General features: G+C 40.6%; 1 protein-coding gene across 25 annotated transcripts in view; it reads left to right on the forward strand.

Annotated features, from left to right (window-relative positions):
* Positions 1 to 25,287, forward strand: part of LOC132821115 (target of Nesh-SH3-like) — a 348,093-nt gene that overhangs the window by 301,417 nt on the left and 21,389 nt on the right. For all 25 annotated transcript variants that reach the window (XM_060833661.1, XM_060833668.1, XM_060833670.1 and 22 more), the window contains 2 exons: positions 6,874 to 7,080; positions 8,783 to 8,891. In XM_060833661.1, the coding sequence (XP_060689644.1) occupies positions 6,874 to 7,080; positions 8,783 to 8,891 (316 nt within the window). The remainder of the gene's footprint in view (positions 1 to 6,873; positions 7,081 to 8,782; positions 8,892 to 25,287) is intronic.

Raw genomic sequence — 25,287 nt, forward strand, 5'->3', positions numbered from 1 at the left:
CATGTAAAGATCAATGAAACATACGTTCAAAGAAATTCAGGAATTAACTGTCTGAAGGGCACCTGCATTGGATAAGATAGACCCCAGACTCATCAAGAAATCAGCCAGGAAATAGACGAGACTCTGGTAAATATTGCTAGGAATTGCATCAATAAGGGACTATACCTGAAGATTGAAGGATAACAAATGTTATCTTAATGGAATATTCAAAACAGAAGTACAGCAAACTTATTTGAGAGCCTACTGTAGAAGGTGTATTCATCTAAAGAGCAGTGACGTTGGTGCAGGTGCACCAGGTCACATTTGTTAAATTTCCTGGAAATTCTATGAAAATGTAGCAATATCTATTGATGCTTGTGAAATGAATTAGCAAGTTTAAAATTTAACATTGCATCAGAATCCGGATTAATTCATTAGACTTCTCACACCTCGTATGGAGCAAGATATTTTACTTAATTACTGAAGCTTGATTGACATGGAATTTTTCAGAGACATCTGCTGCAATCATTCAAATGTCTATCTCATTTAACAAAGGAATACCAACAGAGAATTATTTACTTGAAGACTAAGTTTAAATTCTTTTTGTTGCAGTTTATGCCAATGTGAGTTTGGTGAACTGCAGACCATTAAAAGGGAATGTGTGATGTTTCCATCTCCATTTTCCTTAATCAGTTATTAACACGAATATATGTATAGTTCTCAGGATTAGATTTTTGTGAGGTTAAAGACCCAACGGAAATGGCAGAAGTGATCTGAAATCTCAAGTCCTCCCTCTGAACGTGACACTTTGCACTTTTGTGGGTGCTGAACTGGAGTTGGTTTTGGACTTCAATCATGTGCAGTTTCTGAAGGGCAGATGTTCATTTAAATATCAGCTGTCTCCATTTAAATCCCATATTTGTAACTCCACACCAAAGATGGACCAGCCCAGATCAGAGAAAGTCTGTTCTCAGTGCATTTATTTAGGATTGCTAGTGTACTCCTTCAGAGAGCTGACATAACCCAACCAATATATGGGGAAGAGGGGTGCGTGGGGTTGGTATCTTTTGAGATTATAATCATCTTTGGCTTTGCTTTGCTGAGAGGATGACTCTCTTCCACTCTCAGGGTGAATCTGTCAGTGGCTGTACAGACTGATATGGCTGCCACAGGCTCTGTTACACTTGGACAGGTGGTGGTCATGAGAAGATGTGGATGGACCATTGACGTGGCAGTGCTGTCCTTTCACTGTATTTGCCTGGCTTCCATTTTTTCTCAGTGGCAAGTCTCGAGGTGCTTGACACCTTCCCTGAGGCTGCTCCTCCTCCGCTTTGGATGATCTTGGCCCAGTGATTCCCCATGTGTCTGTGAGAATGCTTCACTTCACCAGTAAGGCCTTGAGGGAATCACTGAAGCACATCCCCTGTCCACCTCGGGCTTGCATACCATTTTGAGGCTGGGAGTAGAGCACCCACTCAGGGAATCTTGTGTTGGTTATGCGAATGATGTGCCCAACTCATTGTAACTGATCAAGGGTGATCAGTGCCTTTGATGCTGGGATAGTGGCCTGGTTGAGAATGCTGGTGTTAGTGCATCTTTCTTCCCAGCAGGTTCACACAACCTTGCGCAGGCAGCGTTGGTGGGACTGCTGCAGCTCCTTAACGTGTCTGCTGTAGACAGTCCAAGTTTCAGCCATATAGGAGAGTGGAAACCACCACGGCTCTGTAAACCATAGTCTTGGTGTTGGATCTGATGATGTTCTCAAACATGCTATACGTCAGGAAGCCACATGCTGTGCTAGCACATTGGAGGCAGTGCTGGATCTCTTCATCAATAGTTGCTTTGGTTGACAGGACAATTCCGAGGCATTAGAAGTGGTCAACGTTCTCTAAGGCTTCCCCATGGATCTTGATGATCAGGGGTTTGCGCCACAATACCAGGCCAAGTTGATGATAAAGGATAGGTCCCTTTTTGGGGTTTCATATGGTACGGTGGCTCAGTGATTAGCACTGCTGCCTCACAGTGCCAGGGATCCTTGTTCAATTCCAACCTTCGGCATCTGTCCGTGTGGAGTTTGCACATTCTCCCCATGTCTGCGTGGGTTTCCTGCATGTGCTCTGGTTTCGTCCCACAAATCAAAGATATGCAGGTTAGGTGAATTGGCCATGTTAAATTGCCCACAGTGCAGGTTAATAGTTAGGGGTAAATATAGGGTAGGGGAATGGGTCTGGGTGGGGTACTCTTCAGAGGGTTGGTGTGGACTTGTTGGGCCGAAGGGCCTGTTTCCACACTGTAGGGATTCTAATTCAAATAAACTGCAGAGCAGTTATCAGTGAAAGATGCCGAAACCTCTTGGAACTCGAAATGTGTAAAACACCTTTCCGGATATATCAAAGTATTAGCACCTGTCAAAATGTGTTTTTATGAATGACAATTTTTTTTAAACAGATAAATATAGAATTTTAAATAATAAAACTTTTTTTTCTGCTGTGTGCTTGAGTTCCTTTGGATACTAAATCAGGTCACGTTATAGGTGAAGAGAAAAAGTTGTGTAGGAGTAGACAATAATATGACATAAGGAATATGAGATGAGTACAGGACAAGAGTAGATGACTCCCCAGGGATTGAAAGTGAGGAGTGCATGTAGCTACTTCTAAGGTCAGGTTCTCCCAGTATTGTGTGTCTGTCCCAGAAATGAACGCCAAGGCCTAAGTGATATAGGGAGATAGAAAATGAATGGCAGGTCTAAAGGATAGTGGCACTGTAACGCAACAAAATTCTGAAAGACATTGGAAAACCTCAGAAGATAATCTCACCCATTAGTAGCTGTGCTATTGAAGACAAAGGGTGAAGGACAAAGAAGAAGAGGGGAAAACTGAGGGAAAAGGAAAGCCAAAGTGCAAGCAGCAATTGACAAACTGGATAATAAGCAGCTGAGTATCAAACATGCATTTTATGGCTGCAGGGTGTTCACAACAAGAATTTTTTGTCTTTGTATCTGAATATCACTAACCTCACAAGTTAGTGTCACATTATACCTGCAAAGGGCTGCAGGCGACAAGAGCTGCCATGCCCCTTTGCTGCATGTTATCTGCGGGTTACCTTATATTACATGGGACATCGCTATTTTAGTCTCTATTTGCCCAGACTTAAAAAAGGCAGTTCCAAAATATTCCAAGGTCCTCAGAAATGATCAGGGAACTCCTGGCAAGTGTGGGCAATAAGCTACTTTGTTCTTGTTCAACCTGGCATGCCTCCTCGAATGCTGCCCACTTAGATCATGATAAACCATGATTGGGGTGCTGCCATTTACAGGAATAGTACTTTGTGGCTTTTGCAATGAAAGAAATCTGAGAGCCCATGAATTAACCCAAGGAAGAGAGGTCGCCATGTGCAATAATGATCTAGTAAAATCAGATCTGTTCACTTTGCCTGCGGATGCAGTAATATGCAAGCATCTTGTGTGGAGCCTGAATTTTCCTGCATTCCTTGGTGCTTTGTTTCTCCTAAGAAGGTCATATGAGGGCATTCCATTGGAAAACTCATTGAAAACTGGATGGAACAATATGAGCCATTAGCCAAATTGGCTCAAAGGCTTTTTTGAACCTAGATGCCAATAAGGGGAAGAGCAGCATTAAAGATGAAAAGAAAATGAAACCAGATAGCTGAAATGTTTTTTATATGATTGCATTCTCTTCATGCCATCCAGAGTACTTACTGAGATCTTGAAACATTGATACAAATGAATGTTATTTATTTATGTTATCCTCCATACCATAATAACAAGAAATAGCCTGCTTAAAGGGCAAAACTTAAAATAAATATTAAGTACTTGTCTGTTTATCATCTATGTAAATGTGAGCAACATCCGTATTTATGTGAATGCACTAATGTTACTAAGTAATAGAGTGTGGTAAGTAGTGGAAAGGAAATTGGAAATGTTTGAGAAAGATTTTGGTGAATTAATTGCATGGGCAAAAATGTTCGAATTGTATTTGCATGTATATGAAAAGAATGAAGATGGGAATAACAATAAATAACTGCTGGTGCTAGAAATCTGAAATGTAAACCAAAAATGTTGAAAATCCTGTTGGTCAAGCAGTTTTAGTAGAGAGAGAAAAACAAAGTCAAAGAGCAGGCTTTTTTTTGGCTCCATATTGGGTGCATGACTAATGGTGGGGTAGGGGCCCACAGGCTATCACTCCAAGCAGACTTTAAAGCCCCCACACCTGCCTGTAAAAGGTGTGATTGCAGGTCTCCATGTGGTAGAGATTTCCCTCCAGTATGGTAGCCTGGCTACTGAAGTTTTGTTTGGTATAAAAGTTTAAGAAGTTGGACAATGGGGTCTCACGATGGAGACAGCCTCTCTTTACATAGCGACTGCATTCTAGTTCAGTACTGGAGGATCTCCGGCTTGCCTTCCAGTTTTGATAGCTTACCTGCTGTCACTAATTGGATGAGAATCCAGCTTTCTGGATACTGGTTGGACAGTTCTTGAAAATTTCGCTGAAAATCACTACGGCTGGGTGGCTGCTTTACTGACATGGGGCCCTGGAGCCAAAACTCAAAATCTTGCCCAATGTTTTGAGTTGGTGACTTTCATCTGGTGGAAGATCACCAGCCTGGAATGTAAATTCTGTTGCTCTTTCTTTCTACAGATGTTTCAAGACCTGCTATGCATTAGGGGATCTATTTAGAGGTAGGCCATTCATTTGGACAAAACCCATCCCCACATAGACATGTCTGTTCCTCCCTTCAGATGCCTCCCTTTGAAATGAGGGGACTGTTTAAAAAAAAATTAGGGCAGTGTCTGTTGACGCACATTGACAAAATTGCAAAAGAAAATGAAAATATAATATTGGGATTAGGGACTTCAAGGAGCTAATATCATTAGGTCCTTCTATGCTCTGGTAAAACACAATAGCTTATAAATTTCTACAATATTAACAATGACACAATAAGGTAGACCATTGTGTTCTCTGATCTAGCAGTGACAAATGCACAACATTATTTGCTGAAAAATGCTGAGAAGAAATTCTTGTGAGTACTTGGAAAAGATGGATAGAAGTGCCATTGGCAATGTTCATTAATTGCAAGCTACAAACATAGACAGGCAAACCATGACATTTCATTCCATTGTTACCATGACATTCCAACCTCAAAGTGAACACTGCCTGAAATTAATCTCTCTAAAACTATGGACTGCAAGAAGAGCAAGAACTTATGACCCAAACCTGTAGTTTGACTAATGGAGGCAAAAAAAAATTGAATTGTAGCTTAAATTGCTGCTTCTGTGAAGTGTGATATGCTGGGGATATGATTATGCTCATCTTTCAATCATGCTGAAGATTTCTACTCCAGTGATCTTGAAGTCAGGAAGATCCCAGCAGTGATGGTGCTGAAATGTTGCTTGCTTGCAGGTTTGTCAGTTTAGTGATGGGATAAGATCAACTCAGCAATTAGTCAAAGATACAATCAGGTCAGCAACACTTTTAAAATTCACCTTGTCCCTACAGTAAAGAAACATCACTTAAAATGTGATCCCTTAATGTAAATAAATAATTCATTTCATTCATTTTGTAAACGGTTGAAGTTATACTCTCAAGAGGATGCCTTGTATTCTAATTAGTCAGTTTCTAAATCTTCACAAATCTGAAGAGCTGTGCATCTATGCGATTACTTCAAAACCTCAAATTGGACATATTAACTTGAACTGCTGATGGATCCTTGAAAGTATTACAAGGCACCAATGTTTTGGTTCAGTCGAAGTGTCAGTGGTGATCAAATCCACTTTAAGGTGGCAAATTGGCCACCACCACTTACGACACAGGACTCAGGTATGAAAACTTAATTCTCCATGTTTAATCTCAAGATGCAAAGACCTAGGAAATTTTGCAAATAAGGAATGTGTTGAGTAATCCTATTATACTTTATTGGAAATATTAGTAGAATATGCAACAGATGCACATAACTGTAGCTTGGGCCGCAGAAGTGAGTAAGCAAAGCTGGACTCCACCTGGATATTAGGGTTTAACCATGTAACAGTGATGCAGAAGTTTCGGTATGAAGGGGCTCACCTAAAACCTTTTAAAAAAAAATTTCAATGAATAAAGGTTTGTAAAATTACACAGTTACAGTAAGGTATAAAATTGATTGAAATGTAAGCAAAAACATTACATGGTGCTCGAATTGGGAAAGATCAATCATCAACATAACGTGGAGAAAAGTAAACTTCTTTCATTGGAAAAAAAGCTCAACTGAAATATGCCTCAGGTCTGAAGATGCTACCAGTGATGAATATAGCAAACATAAACACACTATTGAACTTGTGTGGTGATCACCCATCAAGAGAGAATCAGTGACAAAAGAAATGGAGAAGAGCTTTGTGTGCAGAGCAGTAAGTATGTGCAGAATGGTCAAACATTTATGTGTTGATTAACTCCTTGTCAATTAAATCATTAAGATCATATTAATATTGTGATTTTCATCAATTAACCTTGGAAGTTAAGGAAACCTTTCAAATAATTCTGTTTTTAGAAATGTTATGTTTGTTCAAATCCATCCTTTGGGCTGAATTCAAGGTGAGAAAATTGTACCTTTGATTGAGCTGAATGGCATTTATATTTTATATGTTTTGTGTTCATAAATGGAAAGCATTATTTTAAACATGCAACAAGAATAGGTAGCACCTAGGTTCTACTTTGGACTCTGAAGAACACAATTAATAATAATTTTATTTTTGTGCTTGAGGTGTGAAATTGGAAGGACATCTGGCATGTTACAAACCAATTGTTCAATCAACAAGAGGAACCATACATTAGCTATGTTATCCAGTACTCTATTGGATAGAGATTATTGATTGATTGATTATCCTGCTTCTCTTTTCCTTCTAAGGTACTTACGTGAAATATTTGACAAAGCAAGACAGGCCCTGCTCCATTACTGAATCACTGAAGCATTTTCCTCATGAAAACATAACAAATAATAAAGCCACAGCTCCTCCTCGATACCCTCCTTCCAACCTGACACTTGTGACTGTTGAAGGCTGCCCAACCTTTCTCATAGTAGACTGGGAGAGTAATGAAAATGACACCGCTAGTGGTAATAGCATTATAATTTATAATATTTTGTCTAGAATAAATATTTTGACTGTTTACAATTGTTGCAGTACAGTTGAGATAATATGTTCTGTTATTTTGTTAGCTTTGTTAAGTAAACAGTGGATAGACTTTTTTTCCCCACGATCACACTGGTGATGAGGAACCTGTCCTCCCATTATTGCATTTAAGAAACTACCCCATCTTTCACTAAAGAGTATCAGGTGTAAACAGAACAAACAAAATATTAGGGATTGATTTTTCCCAGCCTCTTCTACCCTAGTTCTGAACAAGAACACTGCATTTGAAATCTGTTGTTTTTGAGTAGGCGTATTCCTGTTGGGTCATTAACACTGTCTAGGTGTAACATACAATGCAAGGTCCGTCCCCTGCTATAACGAGCAGAAAGGAAAATAAATTTGCTTACTGGTATTGAGATTGAGACTTTCTAGCTCCCTGTAGAACTGTGCTATAAATTACCTAATTACTGATAGTTGTAGTTGGCTATAGTACCAGGTTTCACTGAATGCTTAGTCAAAAGTGATAAGGAAATGTGCAAGAGGCCAGGAACACAGGAAACATGCCTATCAAATAACCTTAGGCCAGGCTTTCAGCCTCTTTTTTTCTCTCTGAACTTTACTCATGGGGAAGTGATATTGTTCATGAGCAAAGGTCAGACAAATTAGCCCTTTAATACTCTATCCTGCATGAGTATTTACTTCATTACTGAATGGCCATAAATTTTATCATCAATTTTTGTCAAATTACATGTAATGCCAGGTTTTTGAAGCCAGTCCTTTCATATAAACAGTCTTCTCTTCAAGTATAAGACACTAACAGAGGTCAGGTTGGATTGACATGAACCAGGATTGTTCAAATAACATTTTATATCAATCCCAAACTATCTTACATTCCCTCCCTCGCAGTGGCTGAGGTTGTTGTAATTAGTTTCAGAGCTTTAAAGCCTGACATTTTGATAGGCCTGTGCTATTGGCAGAAGCGTAGCAGAGTGGGCCAAACATCTGCTGATGTCTGACAGCACATTCCAGATTGGGAAGGAGTTTGTATTCTCAGGACAAATGGCCACTCCTGGAAGAGTGCATCAGAGAGAGATCCATTACCTTTGGGTGAGACCTGGGATCTCATTGGAATTCGTACTGGCTGTCAGCTGGGAAATAAAAATTCCTTCAGTGATTATCAGGACAAATTAGGCCTAATTCCCAGGAATTCCTCTAGACATGCAGCTTTATTGAGAGAGTGACAGGGATGGGGGAGTGGAAGATTCTTTTTCCCTTTCCTCCTCATCTGTGGAATTTCATTGACTGAAAAAGAACAGGGCAGAATGCTGAGGAGATTACATTTTGTTCTAAATTCTGTACTTGTCTCACGTGGTGAGAGTTTCAGGCCTTTCTTCCCACAGGTTTAGCCTGATATCCATTTGATACATTAACCATTCTTCATGTGGAGGAAAACTTATTCAATCCTGCCTGCCGTCCGGAAATGGTCTGAACTATTTTACCCTGCAACTGAATTATGCTTCCCAGGATAGAATATACATCAGGAAGTAGGAAAGTGTGCAACTAATGCACGGAGGCTTTGATAATCTAATTGAAGTTAATTTTACTCATGCATGATATGAAATATGTATATCATTTGTCACTGTGCATCATATTCTCTACTGAGATCTTTACATGTTTGTCTTCCAGAGTATGAAGTAGTTTCAACAATGCAAAGCATGGACAACAAAACTGAAGAACTTATTACTGTCACTAATCAAACACACACTGCAGTGGAAAACCTTAAACCAAATACAAGGTGAAAAATGTTGTTTTATTCCCTCACCATTGCATGTGTCATATTCTGGTCCATTTTGCTGAACTTTGAGAATGTAATTAATGCCACACCTCTCTGCATCACTTGCATCAAAGATTTCTCAAATTGTTATCTCCTAGAATATAAGAGATATTTGGGAAAATATTGCATGATTGCAGATTTAAAATGCAATGGATAAAGATCCACTATCCTTTATGCCTGACTTATCAAATCAACATTCGTGGTCAGAAATGCTCTAATATAGGTATGGAATCTTGTAAAATGTACTATAGTATTATTTATAGAGAGATTGTTAAGTATCAAAGGTTAAATGCTGACAATTTTAGAGGTGTTCAAAATAGAGACATACCCAGCCTGTTCAACCATTCCCTGTAGCTCAGATCCTCCAACCTCGGCAACATCCTTGTAAATCTTTTCTGAACCCTTTCAAGTTTCACATCTTTCTGATAGGAAGGAGACCAAAGGGCAAGGAAAATGTGGTTCCCTGCAGGGTGCATAGGAATGGTAAATTTATACTCATTGCAAATGAAAACAAAGCCAGTTGTCAAATATTAAGTCTTTTTTGTGAATTTAATGAGACTTGCAAGACAGTAATGTCTAGAAAATATTCAGAAAACCATTTAAAATGCAGGAATGTTGCTATAATTCAAAGCTAATTTATCTGCAGTTACTGCACAGAACATGCTCTTGGAAATAATGATTATTTTCCTGTATCTGTGTAAACTTTGACCACTGTAGTCTGAACAATCTACAAAGCTGTAAAAAAAATCTGTCAACAGCCTTGATTCTCCTTCCATGCTTCATTCTTTTATGATCTAATTTTCTAATTAACTCGTGTAAATAAATCACCTCAGCCTAAATGACTTGTTAAATGTTTGCCTGTTGCCTTAAATTGGACAGAAGCATAGAATAAGGAAAAGTTGCCATAGCCCCAGTGAACCATAGGCCTGCTCATTCATTACTGGTGAAAGATGACAGGTACTAAGTTTAACCTGAAGGTCACTGTGCCTCAGACAAGAGTTGTGGTTAAGAAGGCTGAACCTTCATGCTGGAATGGGAATTGAACCCGTGCTGTGGCTGACACTATGCATCACAGATCAGTCAGCTGAGCTAATGGTTACAGCACAAAAGGAAGCTAGTTGTCTTGCTCATGTCTGTGCTGCCTGAACAATTCAATTAACGTGTTTGCTCATCTTTCCCCTGTAGTTTTTTGCACATTCTTCCTTTTCAGATAAGCTAGTTCCCTCTTGAAAGCCTCGATTGAAACTGGCTCCATCACAATCTTTGGCAGTGCATTCCAGATCCTAATGCTCACCGCTGTGAAAAAGTTTGTACATGGTTTCTGTACCAAAAGAAAGTGTTAAATCTAATGGACTGGTTTCTGCTTTCATTAATTATTTGTTTCAGGCTGATTGTAGCAAAACTCCCCCCACCCCCGAAAAAAGATCATTGTAATAATCTGTCACATGTAAATGCAGTCAAGGACATGTGTCTAATCCTTCTAACTCATCTACACCAAGGTTGGCCTCAAACCTGTCCAAAATCATCTCTAACAAATTATAAGTCATAGCAGGAGTTGCAGAAAGTAATCATGGGATGAATACTGCTTTGAGGCAGTATCCATCCCATGTTTGTTTGCTGCTACCAAACTATAACTTTGACTGCACCTCACTTTGGAAGGTCAGTGAGGTATTTTGCTATTATTGTTACTTAGTTTTGATCAGGTTATTGTTTTGTCTAGGGATTTTCAAATGAGAAAATCCTTGTTATAGAGGGAGTGCAGCAAAGGTTTACCAGACTGGATGGAAGGACTGACAATATGAAGAGAGGTTGAATTGGTGTACGAGGGTTCAGAAGAATGTGGGGTGAATCTCATGAAAGTTGAAAATGTGTTGCTGGTTAAAGCACAGCAGGTTAGGCAGCATCCAAGGAACAGGAAATTCGACGTTTCGGGCCAGAGCCCTTCATCAGGAATCCTGATTCCTGATGAAGGGCTCTGGCCCGAAACGTCGAATTTCCTGTTCCTTGGATGCTGCCTAACCTGCTGTGCTTTAACCAGCAACACATTTTCAACTGTGATCTCCAGCATCTATAGACCTCACTTTTTACTTGAATCTCATGAAAATCTATCAAGTTCTAACAGGGCTAGACAAGGTATATGCAGGAGGATGTTCCTGATGATGGGGGTGGGGGGGTGGGTGTGGTGTCGGGGAGGATGTCTAAGGATATAGGGTAAACCATTTAGGAGAAAGTGAGGACTGCAGATGCTGGAGATCAGAGCTGAAAATGTGTTGCTGGAAAAGCGCAGCAGGTCACGCAGCAACCAAGGAGCAGGAGAATTGATGTTTCGGACATGAGCCCTTCTTCAGCATTCTCTTGCTCCTTGGATGCTGCCTGACCTGCTGCACTTTTCCAGCAACACATTTTCAGCTCTAAACCATTTAGGACCAAGATGAGGAGAAATTTCTTCTGGAGAGGAGTGAACCTGTGGAATTCACTACCATAGAAAGCAGTCGAGGCTTAAACATTGTATGATTTCAAGAAGGATATAATTAGTTAGCTCGATGTAGCACTTAGGGCTAACAGAGTCAAAGGACAGGGGGATCAGCAGAGGAAGGCTATTGAGTTTGATGATAAGCCATGATCGTAATGAATGTTGGAGCAGGCTCAAAGGGCTGAATACCCAAGTGCTCCTGTTATCCATGTTGTATGTTTATTTTTAACAAAAGGGGAATATAATTGTGATAAATGTTAGATTTTAGACTCTTTTATTGAGACAATATGAAAAATGTCCTTTACATACATACACAAAGCATCAACAGAGTGTACAGACTAGTCTTAGCTAAAGTTTTATGGCTGTTAGTGCCTTATCAGTATATGCATTTTAATTGAAAATAATAGGGGTTGTCAACTGCTGATTGAAGACCAAACTTCTATCCACATGAGGGAAACAGCTTTGTCTGCAGCGGTCAAGCTCACTACTGCCCTGCATTTGTTTCTTTTCAAGGAACACTAAGGAATTTTGACGCATATATAAAGTAGTAGCTCACTCATTACATCAAGGAGATTACTTGTATCGAATCGAATAGAACTGCGTAATTCACTACCCTTTCAACACAGGGGACAAAGAAAAAGAGGAACAAGTAGCTGTTCTACAAACTTGTAAGAATGCACGATTGGAAGGAACAGTTCTTAGAAAATATTGCATATAAAAATCTTTTGGCACTCTTGTCAACTTTAAGTAGAACTGACATTGAGATCATTTGTGATGTCAGTCCTTTTTCCAACATAAGGTTTTTATAGCATGATTATCATGTGGTAATCCATTGCACTAACCCACATGGCTCAGAAGGAGACAGGAAGATGACTGACTGGTGATCAGTCGCAGTTCAGTATTTAGTATCTTCAGAGTAAAATATAATGAGGCCAATCTGATATAGAATGTTTCTTAGAGTACACTTTAGATATTTGACAATCGAATTTCTAGCAACTAAACAAGTGTGGTAACATTTTGTAATGCAGGACAGCAAGAGTCTTAAGGGTGATTGTAATTACTCTGTATTGCATAATACTTCAATGAAGTAAGGCTTTCCTGCCGCTAAAGGGGAAGGCAATGATGAAACATGCTGAGAGCTGGAAGCAAAGCTAATATGGACATAGTACGCATTCACTCATATGAAACTATACCTGTCATTACCTAGCACACACTCATCTTGCCCCCGTTTAACATTAGTGACACCCTAATTTCACTAGAGAGCAGAAAGAATATTAATGACTTGAGTGCACCAACTGGCATTATTGAAGATATCCTTGCAATCTTGATAAAGGCAGCACAGCCACTCAGTGGTTAGCACTGCTGCCTCACAGTGCCAGGGACCTGAGTTCAATTCCAGCATTGGGCAGTTGTCTGTGTGGAGTATACACATTCTTCCCAGGCCTGTGGGTGCTCCAGTTTCCTTCCACAGTCCAAAGATGTGCAGTTCAGGTGGATTGGCCATGCTGTACAGGGATGTGCAGGCAAGATAGATTAGCCATGGAAATGCAGGGTTTAGAGGTGGGTATGGATTCAATGGGCCAAACAGCCTGCTTCCACACTGAGGAGATTCTGATAAAATATTTTCTCAGGACAGATCTTTGGATAGTCTTGAAGGCCAGCCTTAGCTCACCCATACATTGCCTCAGAGATTTCAGAATAATTCTCATCTGCTGCATGATTTTTCAGTTTTCTGACAGCTAAACAGTCAGCCAAAATCATTGAGCATTAAGAAGATGAAAATTCCACAAAGGAATTAGTTGCATTACCATGTGTGGAGCAAGAACAATCAAGTTAGACAATATCTCAAAATGCTTTATAAAACGTGTCATAGGTAAGTCATTTCTTCAAGGCATGACAGATCTCTGATGTAACAGGTCTATACCACGTCCTGCTACACGTTTTTGCACTCAGTCATTTCAATACTGTTACTTATCATCTCATGGCTGTGCTGCTATATTGAAACCATTACAAACAACTACATAGGAAAATGTTCAAGTCAAGTTCCAGACCATTAATTTCTTTCATTGCATAGGGTGTGAATATTGGCGTTCTGAGTTGGCAATTGTTCTGCGAACTGTTTATGATTAGTTTCAGGCATGTGATGTTTAAAATGCCACTTATTCTAAGTAACTTCAGAACTTTACTGACAGGAGTTATGACTCTCTACTTCCACGGGTTGCACATTATGGAGGTCGACAAATGATACAATTCTATCTGAGAGTAATAGTGACTTACTAATTTTGGGTGCATCAAATGCTTTTTTCTGGGGGTTGGATGGGAAGAATACCATTCCCTAAAGTTTTTATCCTCTCCTTTGCAGATTACAGCAGGGATTTGCTTACATTTCCAGTCAAGGCAATTAGTTCCTGGTGATAAAGTGCTTCCTAGTTCTACAACAATTAGAAGGATAACTACCTATCCCATTGTGAGGTGCATATATAAGAACAAACTTCATCTGGGAGTCCTAATGCACATAGAAACTAGTAGTGGGCAAATCGTTGGTTCACAAACCTTTTTTCTCCCCCTACCCTCTTTCAATTTTGTCTCTTTAAATGGACAGAAAAAAGATTGTGGAACCACACTGTCCCAACCACTGTTTGCTCTGTGTCACTGGGAGGAGCTGATCAAGCGCTCAGCCTTAATGACCACATTTCATAGATTGAACCCAACAGTCATCTATAAAGCTGCCAGTTTTGACATTTGCAAAGCTTTTAATAACAGGGTTAGCTTTGGGTCAACATAATTTCTACCCTTGTATTTTTTTAACTTTTCATCAGACTTTCATCATGCACTTAAATTAAAATTAGCTGTTGGAAAAATAATACATGGGACACATCAGTCAGACTAACATTCAATCCAGCATTTCTGAAAGCTTTTCCTACTGTCTGTGTAGGTTTCCTCTGGGTGCTCGTCCCACAATCCAAAGATGTGGAGGTCAGATGAATTGGCTGTGCTAAATTGTTCATAGTTTCAGGGGAATGGGTCGGGGTGGGTTACTCTTTAGAGGATTGGTGTGGACTTGGGCTGAAGGGCCTGTTTCCATACTGTAGGTAATCTAATCTAAAAAGTCACCATCTCCCAAAGTTTAATAGTGCCTGCTTTTTTCTCAGTGCTTCCCTAAGCACCTTTAAAAAGTCCCATTGCATTGCTCCACAGTCAGGTTGTCAGCTTTCTACAGTCCAGTCCTCTGTAATCCTTCTCCATAACATATGTCATTACTCCTCTTTAGTTTAGTTAGCATAGGCTATGAAGTGTTCTCAGAACATCATATAGTTTTGCTGAAGCAAATTATTTCAGATGTTCACTGAGACTTATTTGAAACTGAACTGCCACTGAGCACTTCTGTTTGGAGTTACAGATACCACTTGACATACCTAGATATGAGGGGAAGTGAAAGTGAGGACTGCAGATGCTGGAGATTAGAGCCAAGATTAGAGTGGTGCTGGAAATGCACAGCAGGTCAGGCAGCATCCGAGGAGCAGGAAAATCGATGTTTTGGGCAAAAGCCCTTCATCAGGAATGAGGCTGGAAGCCTCTGAGGTGGAGAGATAAATGGGAGGGATGGGGCTGAGGAGAAGGTAGCTAAGAGTGCAATAGGTGGATGTAGGAAGGAGAAGGTGATAGGTCAGAGAGGAGGGTGGAGCGGATAGGTGGGGAGGAAGCTTGACAGGTGGGACAGGTCATGATGATGGTGCTGAGCTGGAAGGTTGGAATTGGGGTAAGGTGGGGAGAGGGGAAATGAAGTCCACATTGATGCGATGGTGGTGAAGGGTTCCGAAGTGGAAGATGAGGTGTTCTTCCTACAGGTGTCGGGTGGTGAGGGAGTGGCAATGGAGGAGGCCCAGGACCTGCATGTCCTTGGCAGATTGGGAGGACGAGTTGAAACATTCGGCCGAGGGTGGTGGGGTTGGTTGGTGCGGGTGTCCTGGAGATGTTCCCTGAAGTGCTGTGCGAGAATGTGTCCAGTCTCCCCAGTGTAAAGGAGACCACATCAGGAGCAACGGATACAATAAATGACATTGGTGGATGTGCAGGTGAAGCTTAAATGGATGTGGAATGCTCTCTTGGGGCCTTGGATGAAGGTGAGGGGGGAGCTGTGGGCACAGGTCTTGCAATTCCTGCAGTGGCAGGGAAAGGTGCCAGGAGGGGAGGGTGGGTTGTTGGGGAGGCGTGAACCTAACCAGGTAGTCAAGGACGAAATGGTCTTTGCAGAAAATGCATAGGGGTGGAGAGGGAAATATATCCCTGATGGTGGGGTCCATTTGTAGCAGATGATGTGGTTTATGCGGAGGTTGGTGGAGTGGAAGGTGAGGAGTGGGAGGTTCTGTCTTTGTTGCAGTTGGAGGGGTGGGATTCAGGGGCGGAGTGGCAGGAAGTAGATGAGATGCGCTGGAGGGCATCTTCAACCACATGAGAGGGGAAATTACAGTCTTTAAAGAGGAGGCCATCTGGTGTGTTCTGTGATGGAGCTGGTCCTCCTGGGAGCAGATATGGTGGGGGCGGAGAAATTGGGAATATGGGATAGCATTTTTGCAGGAGGTAGGGTGGGAGGAGGTGTAATCCAAGTAGCAGTGGGAGTCAGTGGGTTTGTAAAATAGGTCAGTGTTGAGTCAGTCATCGTTGATGGACTAGGAGAGATCTAAGAAGGGGAGGGAGGTGTCCGAGATGGTCCAGGTGAATTTAACGTCGGGTGGAATGTGTTGGTAAAATTGATGAACTGCTCAACCTCCTTGTGGGAGCACGAAGTAGTGTTGATGCAGTCATCGGTGTAGCGGAGGGAAAGGTGGGGGACGGGAGTGGTGTTCTTGTAACTATGGAAGATGGACTATTCTGTGTAGCCGACAAAGAGACAGGCATAGCTGGGGCCCATATGGGGGCCCATGGCTACCCCTTTTGTCTGGAAAATATGAGGAGTACCCATTCTCCTCCATCACCTTTTCTGATTTTTTTCTGGGCACAGAGGCCAGCTAAAGAAATTGTTTAATTCTTGAGGAGCATAATTGCCAGGATAGTTATCCCACACTGATCAGATTTGCTCCATCATTTCTTTTACATGTGAGAGCACTATTTCACTGTTATATCTGCTTGGATTTTCTCTAGGTACTCTGGTTTCCCTCATAGTCCATAGAGTCACGGAGATGTACAGCATGGAAGCAGACCATTCGGTCCAACTCATCCATGCTGACTAGATATCCCACCCCAATCTAGTCCCACCTGCCAGCATCCAGCTCATATCCCTCCAAATCCTTCCTATTCATACACCCATCCAAATGCCTCTTAAATGTTGCAATTGTACTCCCCTCCACCACTTCCTCTGGCATCTCATTCCATACACGTACGACCCTCTGCTTGAAAAAGTTGTCCCTTATGTCTCTTTTATATCTTTCCCCTCTCACCCTAAACCTATGCCCTCTAGTTCTGGACTCCCCCACCCTAGGGAAAAGACTTTGCCTACTTACCCTATCCATGCCTCTCATAATTTTGTAAACCTCTATAACGTCACCCCTCATCTCCAATCTCCCCTCAGCATGTTCAGCCTTTCCCTATAGCTCAAATCTTCCAACCCTGGCAACATCCTTGTAAATCTTTTCTGAACCCTTCTAAGTTTCACAACATCTTTCCAATAGGAAGGAGACCAGAATCTCACGCAATATTCCAACAATGGCCTAACCAATGTCCTGTACAGCTGCAACATGACCTCACAACTCCTGTACTCAGTACTCTGACCAATAAAGTAAAAAATGAGGTCTGCAGATGCTGGAGACACATTTCCAACTCTGACCAATAAAGGAAAGCATACCAAACGCCTTCTTCACTATCCTATCTACCTGTGACTCCACTTACAAGGAGCTATGAACCTGCACTCCAAGATCTCTTTGTTCAGCAACACTCCCTAGGACCGTACCATTAAGCATATAAGTCCTGCTAAGATTTGCTTTCCCAAAATACAGTACCTCGCATTTATCTGAATTAAACTCTATCTGCCACTTCTCAGCCCATTGGCCCATCTGGTCAAGATCCTGTTGTAATCTGAGATAACCTTCTTCGCTGTCCAGTGCACCTCCAATTCTGGCGTCATTTGCAAACTTACTAGCTATACCCCTTATGCTCACATCCAAATCATTTATGTAAATGACAAAAAGTAGAGGATGCAGCACCGATCCTTGTGGCACTCCACTGGTCACAGGCCTCCAGTCTGAAGAACAACCCTCCACCACCACCCTCTGTCTTCTATCTTTAAGCCAGTTCTGTATCCAAATGGCTAGTTCTCCCTGTATTCCGTGAGCTCTAAACTTGCTAACCAGTGTCCCGTGGGGAACTTTGTTGAATGCTTCAATGAAGTCCATATAGATCACATCTACCGCTCTGTCCTCATCAATCCTTTGTTACTTCTTCAAAAAACTTCCTGTAGTGTCCAGGGATGTATAGGTTAGGTGGGTTAGCCATAGGAAGTGCAGGTTTACGGAAATAGAGTAATGGGGTAGATCTGGGTGGGGTGTTCCTCAGAGTGTTGGTGCAGACTCAATAGGCCGAATGGCCTGTTTCCACAGTGTAGGAATTCTGTGACTCTGTGATTCTATTCTATGTATGCACTTTGTTCCATTAAAGCAGACTCCGTTTTTGGATTTTGAAATGAACAAGACAAAGTTGTTTTGTCAATTTTAATCTACAGTGTTTGACACTTGTAAATCTCTTCAATTTTAATGTTAATTTCACAAACCCTCCTTTGAAACCGACTTTAATTCTGATTTGAAAAATGCTAATCCGTAAGGTTCCAAAATAAACCAAACTCTGTTCCTTCCTAGTCCAAATTGCAAGAGTACAAACTGATGTTGCCCTTGGTACCTAGACAAAAACAGAACCAATCCAGTCAAATAAATCTTAGTCTGCACTGATGTCGTCCTGGGTTCTACTGAACCTTACCTACTTGGTCTCAGGAGCAACATAGGTATAATATTGATTTAATTTGAAAAACCTTGTGGCACTGCTGATCTTCAAGAGAGACCAAAATATCTTTAATGCTACGGGGAATATAAAGTAGGACAATATATTGGAAAATGAAAGCAATGTAGTCAGCAGATGTAATTTGGAAAACCTAGTACACAAAGTTATTAAATACTGGCCTTACCATGAGCTCACAGTCCAGGAAAGGTTTAAAAAGTGGAGGAAGTATATATGTGCATCATGTGAATCCTCATGTGTGGAAGGAATTATTGTGCTTATTATGGGACCTGGGTAATGTCATCCTGTCATTGTAGTAATGAGACGGCTACAGCTCTTGATGCATCGTACCCAAGTAGTGTTGGGGGAGGAGCTCACGTTGTCTCTGTTTCCAAGATCAGGTCATCTGAACATGGTTCACATATGCAATAGCCAGGCTCAAAAAATGATGATTGAAGTGCAGGAAGCCTATTTAGTATGTTGAAGGATTCTGGTAAAATTTGAAAAACACAGGGTTTCCTTATTCTTTTTGTTTACTTCTGAGGGGTATCCTTGTGCGGCAATGAACTTGCACGAAACATGTAATTCAGAGACTGTACTCCCTCCTCACAAGGTTTCATGGCAGAATAGATCCTTGCAAGATTACCACTATATTTTCTGCCACAGGATGTCTGACAATAAATGTGTGTCTACAAACCTGCAAAGGTTTAAAATTGTTTTACAGAAGCACACTCAGTTGGCCAGCCCAGTTAGCCTTTAGATTTTCATCTCCTTAGAACAGAATTTAAATATTGAAATACCAGTTCCTGCATTCTCACATCCTTAAAACTTTATCAAGGCTTCATGCTATCAAAGATTGAACTGGGATGATGGTTGCAAAGTTGTTTTTTACTTGAATAGGGGCCAAGCTGTGTGCTTTGACATGCTAAATTTCAGTCCCTAGTTGGAACGCAAAATCACATGCACCATAGTTAATAAATGGTCAATTCTTTCCCACACGAACAGACTGCATAATTTTAAGTAGAATCAGTCAGGAAATATGATTACCATCCCTCCCTGATTTTCTTGGCGCCTTCAGGTATTAAAGATTCATGTCCTGGATACTGCAGCAATAACTCCTAGGGAATTAGGTATGCACTCCTTGCAATTCCTTATACACAGTGATTGGACAGACTGGATTGCTTTGCAGATATACCCAGGCAGAATTAATCATACAGGAGCTGAAAGAATAGGTTAGCATTCCATTAGCAACCCTCACACAATTAATACTTCCTCCACAATTGCAACACCACAAAAGGACCACAGTTTCAGGTTAGTTGGACCAAAAGGTGATGTCACAATAGCAGGAGGTACATACTGTGATAATACTGTGTTTCCAACCAGAGCTTCCTAGCTAAATCCAGTCATGAGCAGGAAATACAAATATATACTGTCCATCTATATCAAATTTCTTTTGATGAAGTAAATGAAAGAATCATTTTCATACAAAAACAAGAACAGACCAGCTGGTATGTTGGGTTTGTTGTTCAGGATGAATAGAAGGCTACAATTCTGATAACTGAGCCTTAACTCAAATTTAGTCAGATCCTTACCTTAATGTTGTTGCAGAGCTTAATTTAGTATAAATTTGTTTTACATGTTTGCAAGAAATTCTGAGCAGGACCATGAAAGGATAAATACAGATTGATTAAAATTTTTGGCTTCAGTATATGCTGCTGCTACCTATTGACTTCTTTTCTGTGCAGGATGTGGAAATGTAATAATGGACGTGTTCACTCTAATGAACTATCAGATTTGCATTTTTCCATATGCCTGGCTCCAATAAAACTGTGAAGAGTTGACAGTTACTTCATACGCTTCCTTGTGATCAGCTACAGTACAGATTAGACAAAGGACTGGAAAGAAGCTCTCTATTGGAAGCAGGGCATGGGAGGGGTCAAAGTCTAAAACTTCACAAGGATCACTAACAGTTGCACAGATATAAGCTATTTACATATTTGGTTCATTATTCTATTATATTTATGAAAGATCTCAATATCATTAGCAAAACATTCTATGTGCAGGTTTTTCCCCTCAGATTCATAACATTTTAAATAAATTAATCATGAATGTTGTGACATTTGATTTCCATATAAATATTATGAACGATTAACGGCGAATTGCATTCATATTTAAGTTATTCATTTTTGGGATACAGTAATCTACATCCTGGGGTAACAACACTGCCATTTCCATTGAGCTTTACATTAAATTTAATAGAGTCACATATGGTGTGTTACTTCCCACGAATAGACCGTCATCTGATACCAGACTAAGTTTCTTATAGAAAAGTAGAAAATAGGAACAAGAGTAGGCCTTTCAGCCTGCTGCACCATTTGTTTTGATCATGGCCAATTTATCCAACTCCTGTTCTTGCTTTTCCCCCCATTTCCTTTGATCCCTTTAGCTATATCTAACTCCTTCTTGAAATAATACAATATTTCGGTCATTGACTGTTTTCTGTAGTAACAAATTCCACTTGCTCACTCCTCTCTGAGTGAAGAAATTTCTCTCCATCTCAGTCTTAAATGGTTCACCCTGTGCTCTTAGGCTGTAACCCCTGGTTCTGGACTCCCCTACCATCACGAATATTCTTCTTGCATTCACTGTCTAGTCCTGCTTGAATTTTATACTTAATATGAGATTTCCCTCCACCATCACACTCATTATTGTGAACTACGGGCGGCACGGTGGCTCAGTGGTTAGCACTGCTGCCTCACAGTGCCAGGGATCTAGGATTGATTCCCACCTCGGGTAACTGTCTGTGTGGAGTTTGCACATTCTCCCTGAGTCTGCGTGGTTTCCTCCCATGATCCAAAGATGTGCAGATCAGGTGGATTGACCATGCTAAATTGCCCATAATGTTAGGTGCATTAGTCAGGGGTAAATATAGGGCAGGGGAATGGTTCTGAGTGGGTTACTCTTCAGAGGGTCAGTCAGAAGGGCCTGCTTCCAAAATGTGGGGAATCCAATCTAATCTAATCAAACTGCAGCAAAAACAACACTAACTGATTGAACTTCATACATCAGTCCTGCCATCCCAGGAATTAGTCTGGTAAACCTTTGTTGCACTCCCGCTAGTGAGAACATCCTTCTTCAGAAAAGTAGATCAAAACTGCACATGGTACTCTAGGTGTGGTCTCTTGTAGGCCTTGTATGACTGCAGCAAGACATCCCTGCTCCTGTACTCAAATCCCCTCATTCTGAAGGCCAATGTACTGTTTTCCTTTTTTTTAACCACCTACTGCACCTGCATGCTTACCTTCAGCAAAAGTGCACCAGGATATCCAGGTTACATTGCACTTTCCTGTCAGTTTATAGCTGTTCAGATAATCTACTTTCTTGTTTTGTTCCCAAAATGGATAACCTCTCAGTTACCCATGTTGTTCTGCAACTGTTATGCATTTGCCCACTCAGCTTGTTCAATTCACACTGAAGCATCTTTGTATCCTCTTCCTAGCTCACTTTCCCATGCCTCATGTGTGATGCTCAGATTTGGATATATTACAGCTATATTCTAACATTCACATCATTAATATATAGTGAATAACTGGAATCCTAGCACTGATCCCTGCAGTACACCACTAGTCATTGTCTGCCATTCAGAAAAAAAACAATTTATTCCTATTCTTCGTTTCCTATCTGTCAACCAGTTTTCTACCCATCCCAATACACTATCCCAATTCACATGTGCTATAATTTTACACTACAGGGACTTTGTCAAAAGTCTTCTGAAAGTCCAGATAAACCACACCTACTGGCTTCCTTTCATCAACCCTAATAGTTCCATCCTTGAAGAATTTCAGTGGATTTATTGAGCATGATTTTCCTTTTGTAAATCCTTGCTGATTCTCACTGAACCTGCCACTGTTTTTTAATTGCTGAACGATTAATCCTCTAGTTGGTTCCTCAAAGTATTGCTTCATGAAACCTAGAGTAAACAGTCCAGGAATTCCTCCTCTACAGTACTGTTACTGATTTGATTTGCCCAATTTGTATGTAGATTAAAGTCACCCACACAGATGTTCCTTTATTATGGGTACCTATTAATTTTCTATATGCTGGCATTCCCAAAATTACCCCTACAGTTTTGGAGTCTATAAACAAAGTCCACTAATGTTTTGTTTTGCCCTTTGACATTTCCCAGCTCTACTCGTACATATCCTACATCATCAGAGTTAATAGCCTTCTTCACTATTGAGTTAATTTCCTCTTTAACCAGTAATGCAACTCTACCATCTTTTCCTTTCTATCTGTCCTAAATACTGAATACCTGTGTATGGATCAGTTCCCATCCTTGGTCACCTTGCAGCCATATCTCTGAGATCCTGATCATATCATAACTGTTTTCACCATTTGCACAATTCATTCATCCACTTTATTTCAAATGCTGTGTGATTAAGGCACAAAGACATAAGGCTTGTCTTTTTGAAATTACTTGTCTGATTCCCATTATTTTTTACTTTGTCCCTGTTTGATCCTGAACCATGAGTTCTCTGCCTATCACTTCTCTTATTTCCCTTTCTGTCTTCTATTCTTGTCCTTGATTCCCGTTCTTCTGACTCCTTGCATAGGTTCCCATCCCACTGCTACTTTAGTTTAAAGCCTCCTTGACCACTTAGAAAATACTCTGCCAATATATTCCCAGCATTTATTTCTCTTGTTCAGAAACTAAAACAACTAAAATATGTTTATATAGGTACAGGTTACTGACACAAAGGGTTAGATTTTGGGACTCTCCACTAGTTGTGTTTTAAGTGGAGAAGAGGGGACATGTAAATTAGGTCAGGCGACCAGCTCAACCTTAATGTACAGGTCACAACTTGAACATTTCTAGATGATCCAAAATTTAGAATCATTGTGAACTGTGAGCATGATAGTGTAGAACTTCAAAAGAACACAAACAGGTTGGTGGAGTGGGCAGATAAGTGTCAGGTTAAATTTAATGCCGGGAGAAAGTGAGCACTGCAGATGCTGAAGATCAGAGTCGAAAAGTGTGGTGCTGGAAGAGCTGGTCAGGCATCATCCCAGGAGCAGGAGAATCGATGTTTCAAGCATAAGCCCTTCATCAGGAATCAGAAGTGTGATATGTTGCTTGGAAGAATGCATGGCTGATGGCTTAAAAATCAGGAATATAAATCTAAATGGGATGCAGAAGCAGAGGGACCTGGGTATACACGTGTGTAAAACATTGTAGTGATGGGTTAGATTGTGAACATGTTTATTAAGCAGATGATATCTTATGTTATATAAATAGGGGCATAGAGGACAAGAGAAAGTATTTGTATTAAACTTTTAAAGGACACTGGTTTGACCTCACATTGGGGATTTTATATCTGGTTCTGGGTGCCACACGTTTAGGAAAAATGTGAAGGCATTAGAACAAAAAGATTCAGAGAATGAAATTCCTTATCCCTGAAAACAATCACAAAGACAGACTAGAGAATTGAAGGTTAAGAGGAGATTTGATCGAGGTACTCAAAATAATGAGAGGTTTACGTGGAGTAGATAGGGAGAAACTGTTCCCATTGTTACATGGAATAGACAGGGAGAAACTGTTCCCATTGTTAGAAAAATGGAGAAGAGGGTGCAGATTAAGGTAATTAGCAAAAAAAGCAATGGCTACATGAGGAGAGTCTATTTATTTTTCTGTAGTGACTGCTTCGGGTCTGGAATGCTGCACCTGAGAGCGTGGTGGAGGAAGGTTGAGTAGAGACTTTCACCTCAGTTGAACTGTTACCTGAAAGGAAGAATGTGCACGGCTTTGGGGAACAGGCAGAATAGTGACACTGTGGGTAAATTGCCCTAATGGAGGACCAGCACAATCACTAAATGGTTGACCTTTTGTGCAGTGATTTCTAAATTTTAGTTTGACCGTCCTTTAGCACTCCAATGCTGAAACTACTCACTCAAGCAATATTCTAGCTGACTGAACACTATTGAGTATTCATCTGCTTCATGCAAGTTGATATATCCTTTATTTAAAAAAAACTCTCTTCCCATGCCAATATTCCATTTCAATAAATGTGTTATTAATATCTTACCCCAGCACAAGGGAATCCCAAAATATGGAAGGACTTGAAAACAACTGACTGTTTGGTATAAACATATGAGTTCTATGGAAAGAAAAGGCATATAGTGCCAGCTATAAATCAAAGCCTAGTTGGAAAAACGTGGTTTCTTAGTGACTTTAAGTGGATTGCCTGAGCAGAGTTGGCTCAGAAACATGCAGAACCATTTGGCAGAATAATCTAACCTGGACGGAAATATCAACTTTTTAGTAGAATATTTGCAGCATTCTGAACCAACATTGACTGGCCATTTGACCAATCATTTTCACTGGTATTTGTGATGGAAGCTTTCAGTCCTGAGACTGTTCCCAAGTATGGTGCCTCAAGAGAACACTTCAGCTCGTCGCTCAAGTTTTGGGGTAATGACTTAGATCCTTTTCAAATTACAATAATTTTATCCTGGCAGTATGTTGGAAAAATTAAATAGACGCTTTGTGATCAGACCTGATGCTAAAACATTTATGTTGACAACATTTCCACTGACACAGCTGCTGGGTTTAATTTTCCTATGGGTAATAATTAAGAGTAGTCTTACCACATGTGGTCTCTGGCGAAAACAATCAAAAGTAGGCTAACCACTGAGTGGTTCCAGTTATTCTGATGAGGTTTAAGCCTATTTTCTATCTAGCATCTTGTGGCAAAAACAGGAAAATGAAGCGGTTCAGTTCACCAAGTTGATCACTGTGTGTGCTATTTTCCCAGGTGACTCTACTTTTTGAATTGAATTTATTGTCATATATACCGAGGCAGACTGAAAAGCTTTGTCTTGCGAGCAATACAGGCAGATCAC

This window comes from Hemiscyllium ocellatum, chromosome 12 (assembly GCF_020745735.1).
Source record: "Hemiscyllium ocellatum isolate sHemOce1 chromosome 12, sHemOce1.pat.X.cur, whole genome shotgun sequence".
NCBI classification, from domain to species: Eukaryota; Metazoa; Chordata; class Chondrichthyes; order Orectolobiformes; family Hemiscylliidae; genus Hemiscyllium; species Hemiscyllium ocellatum.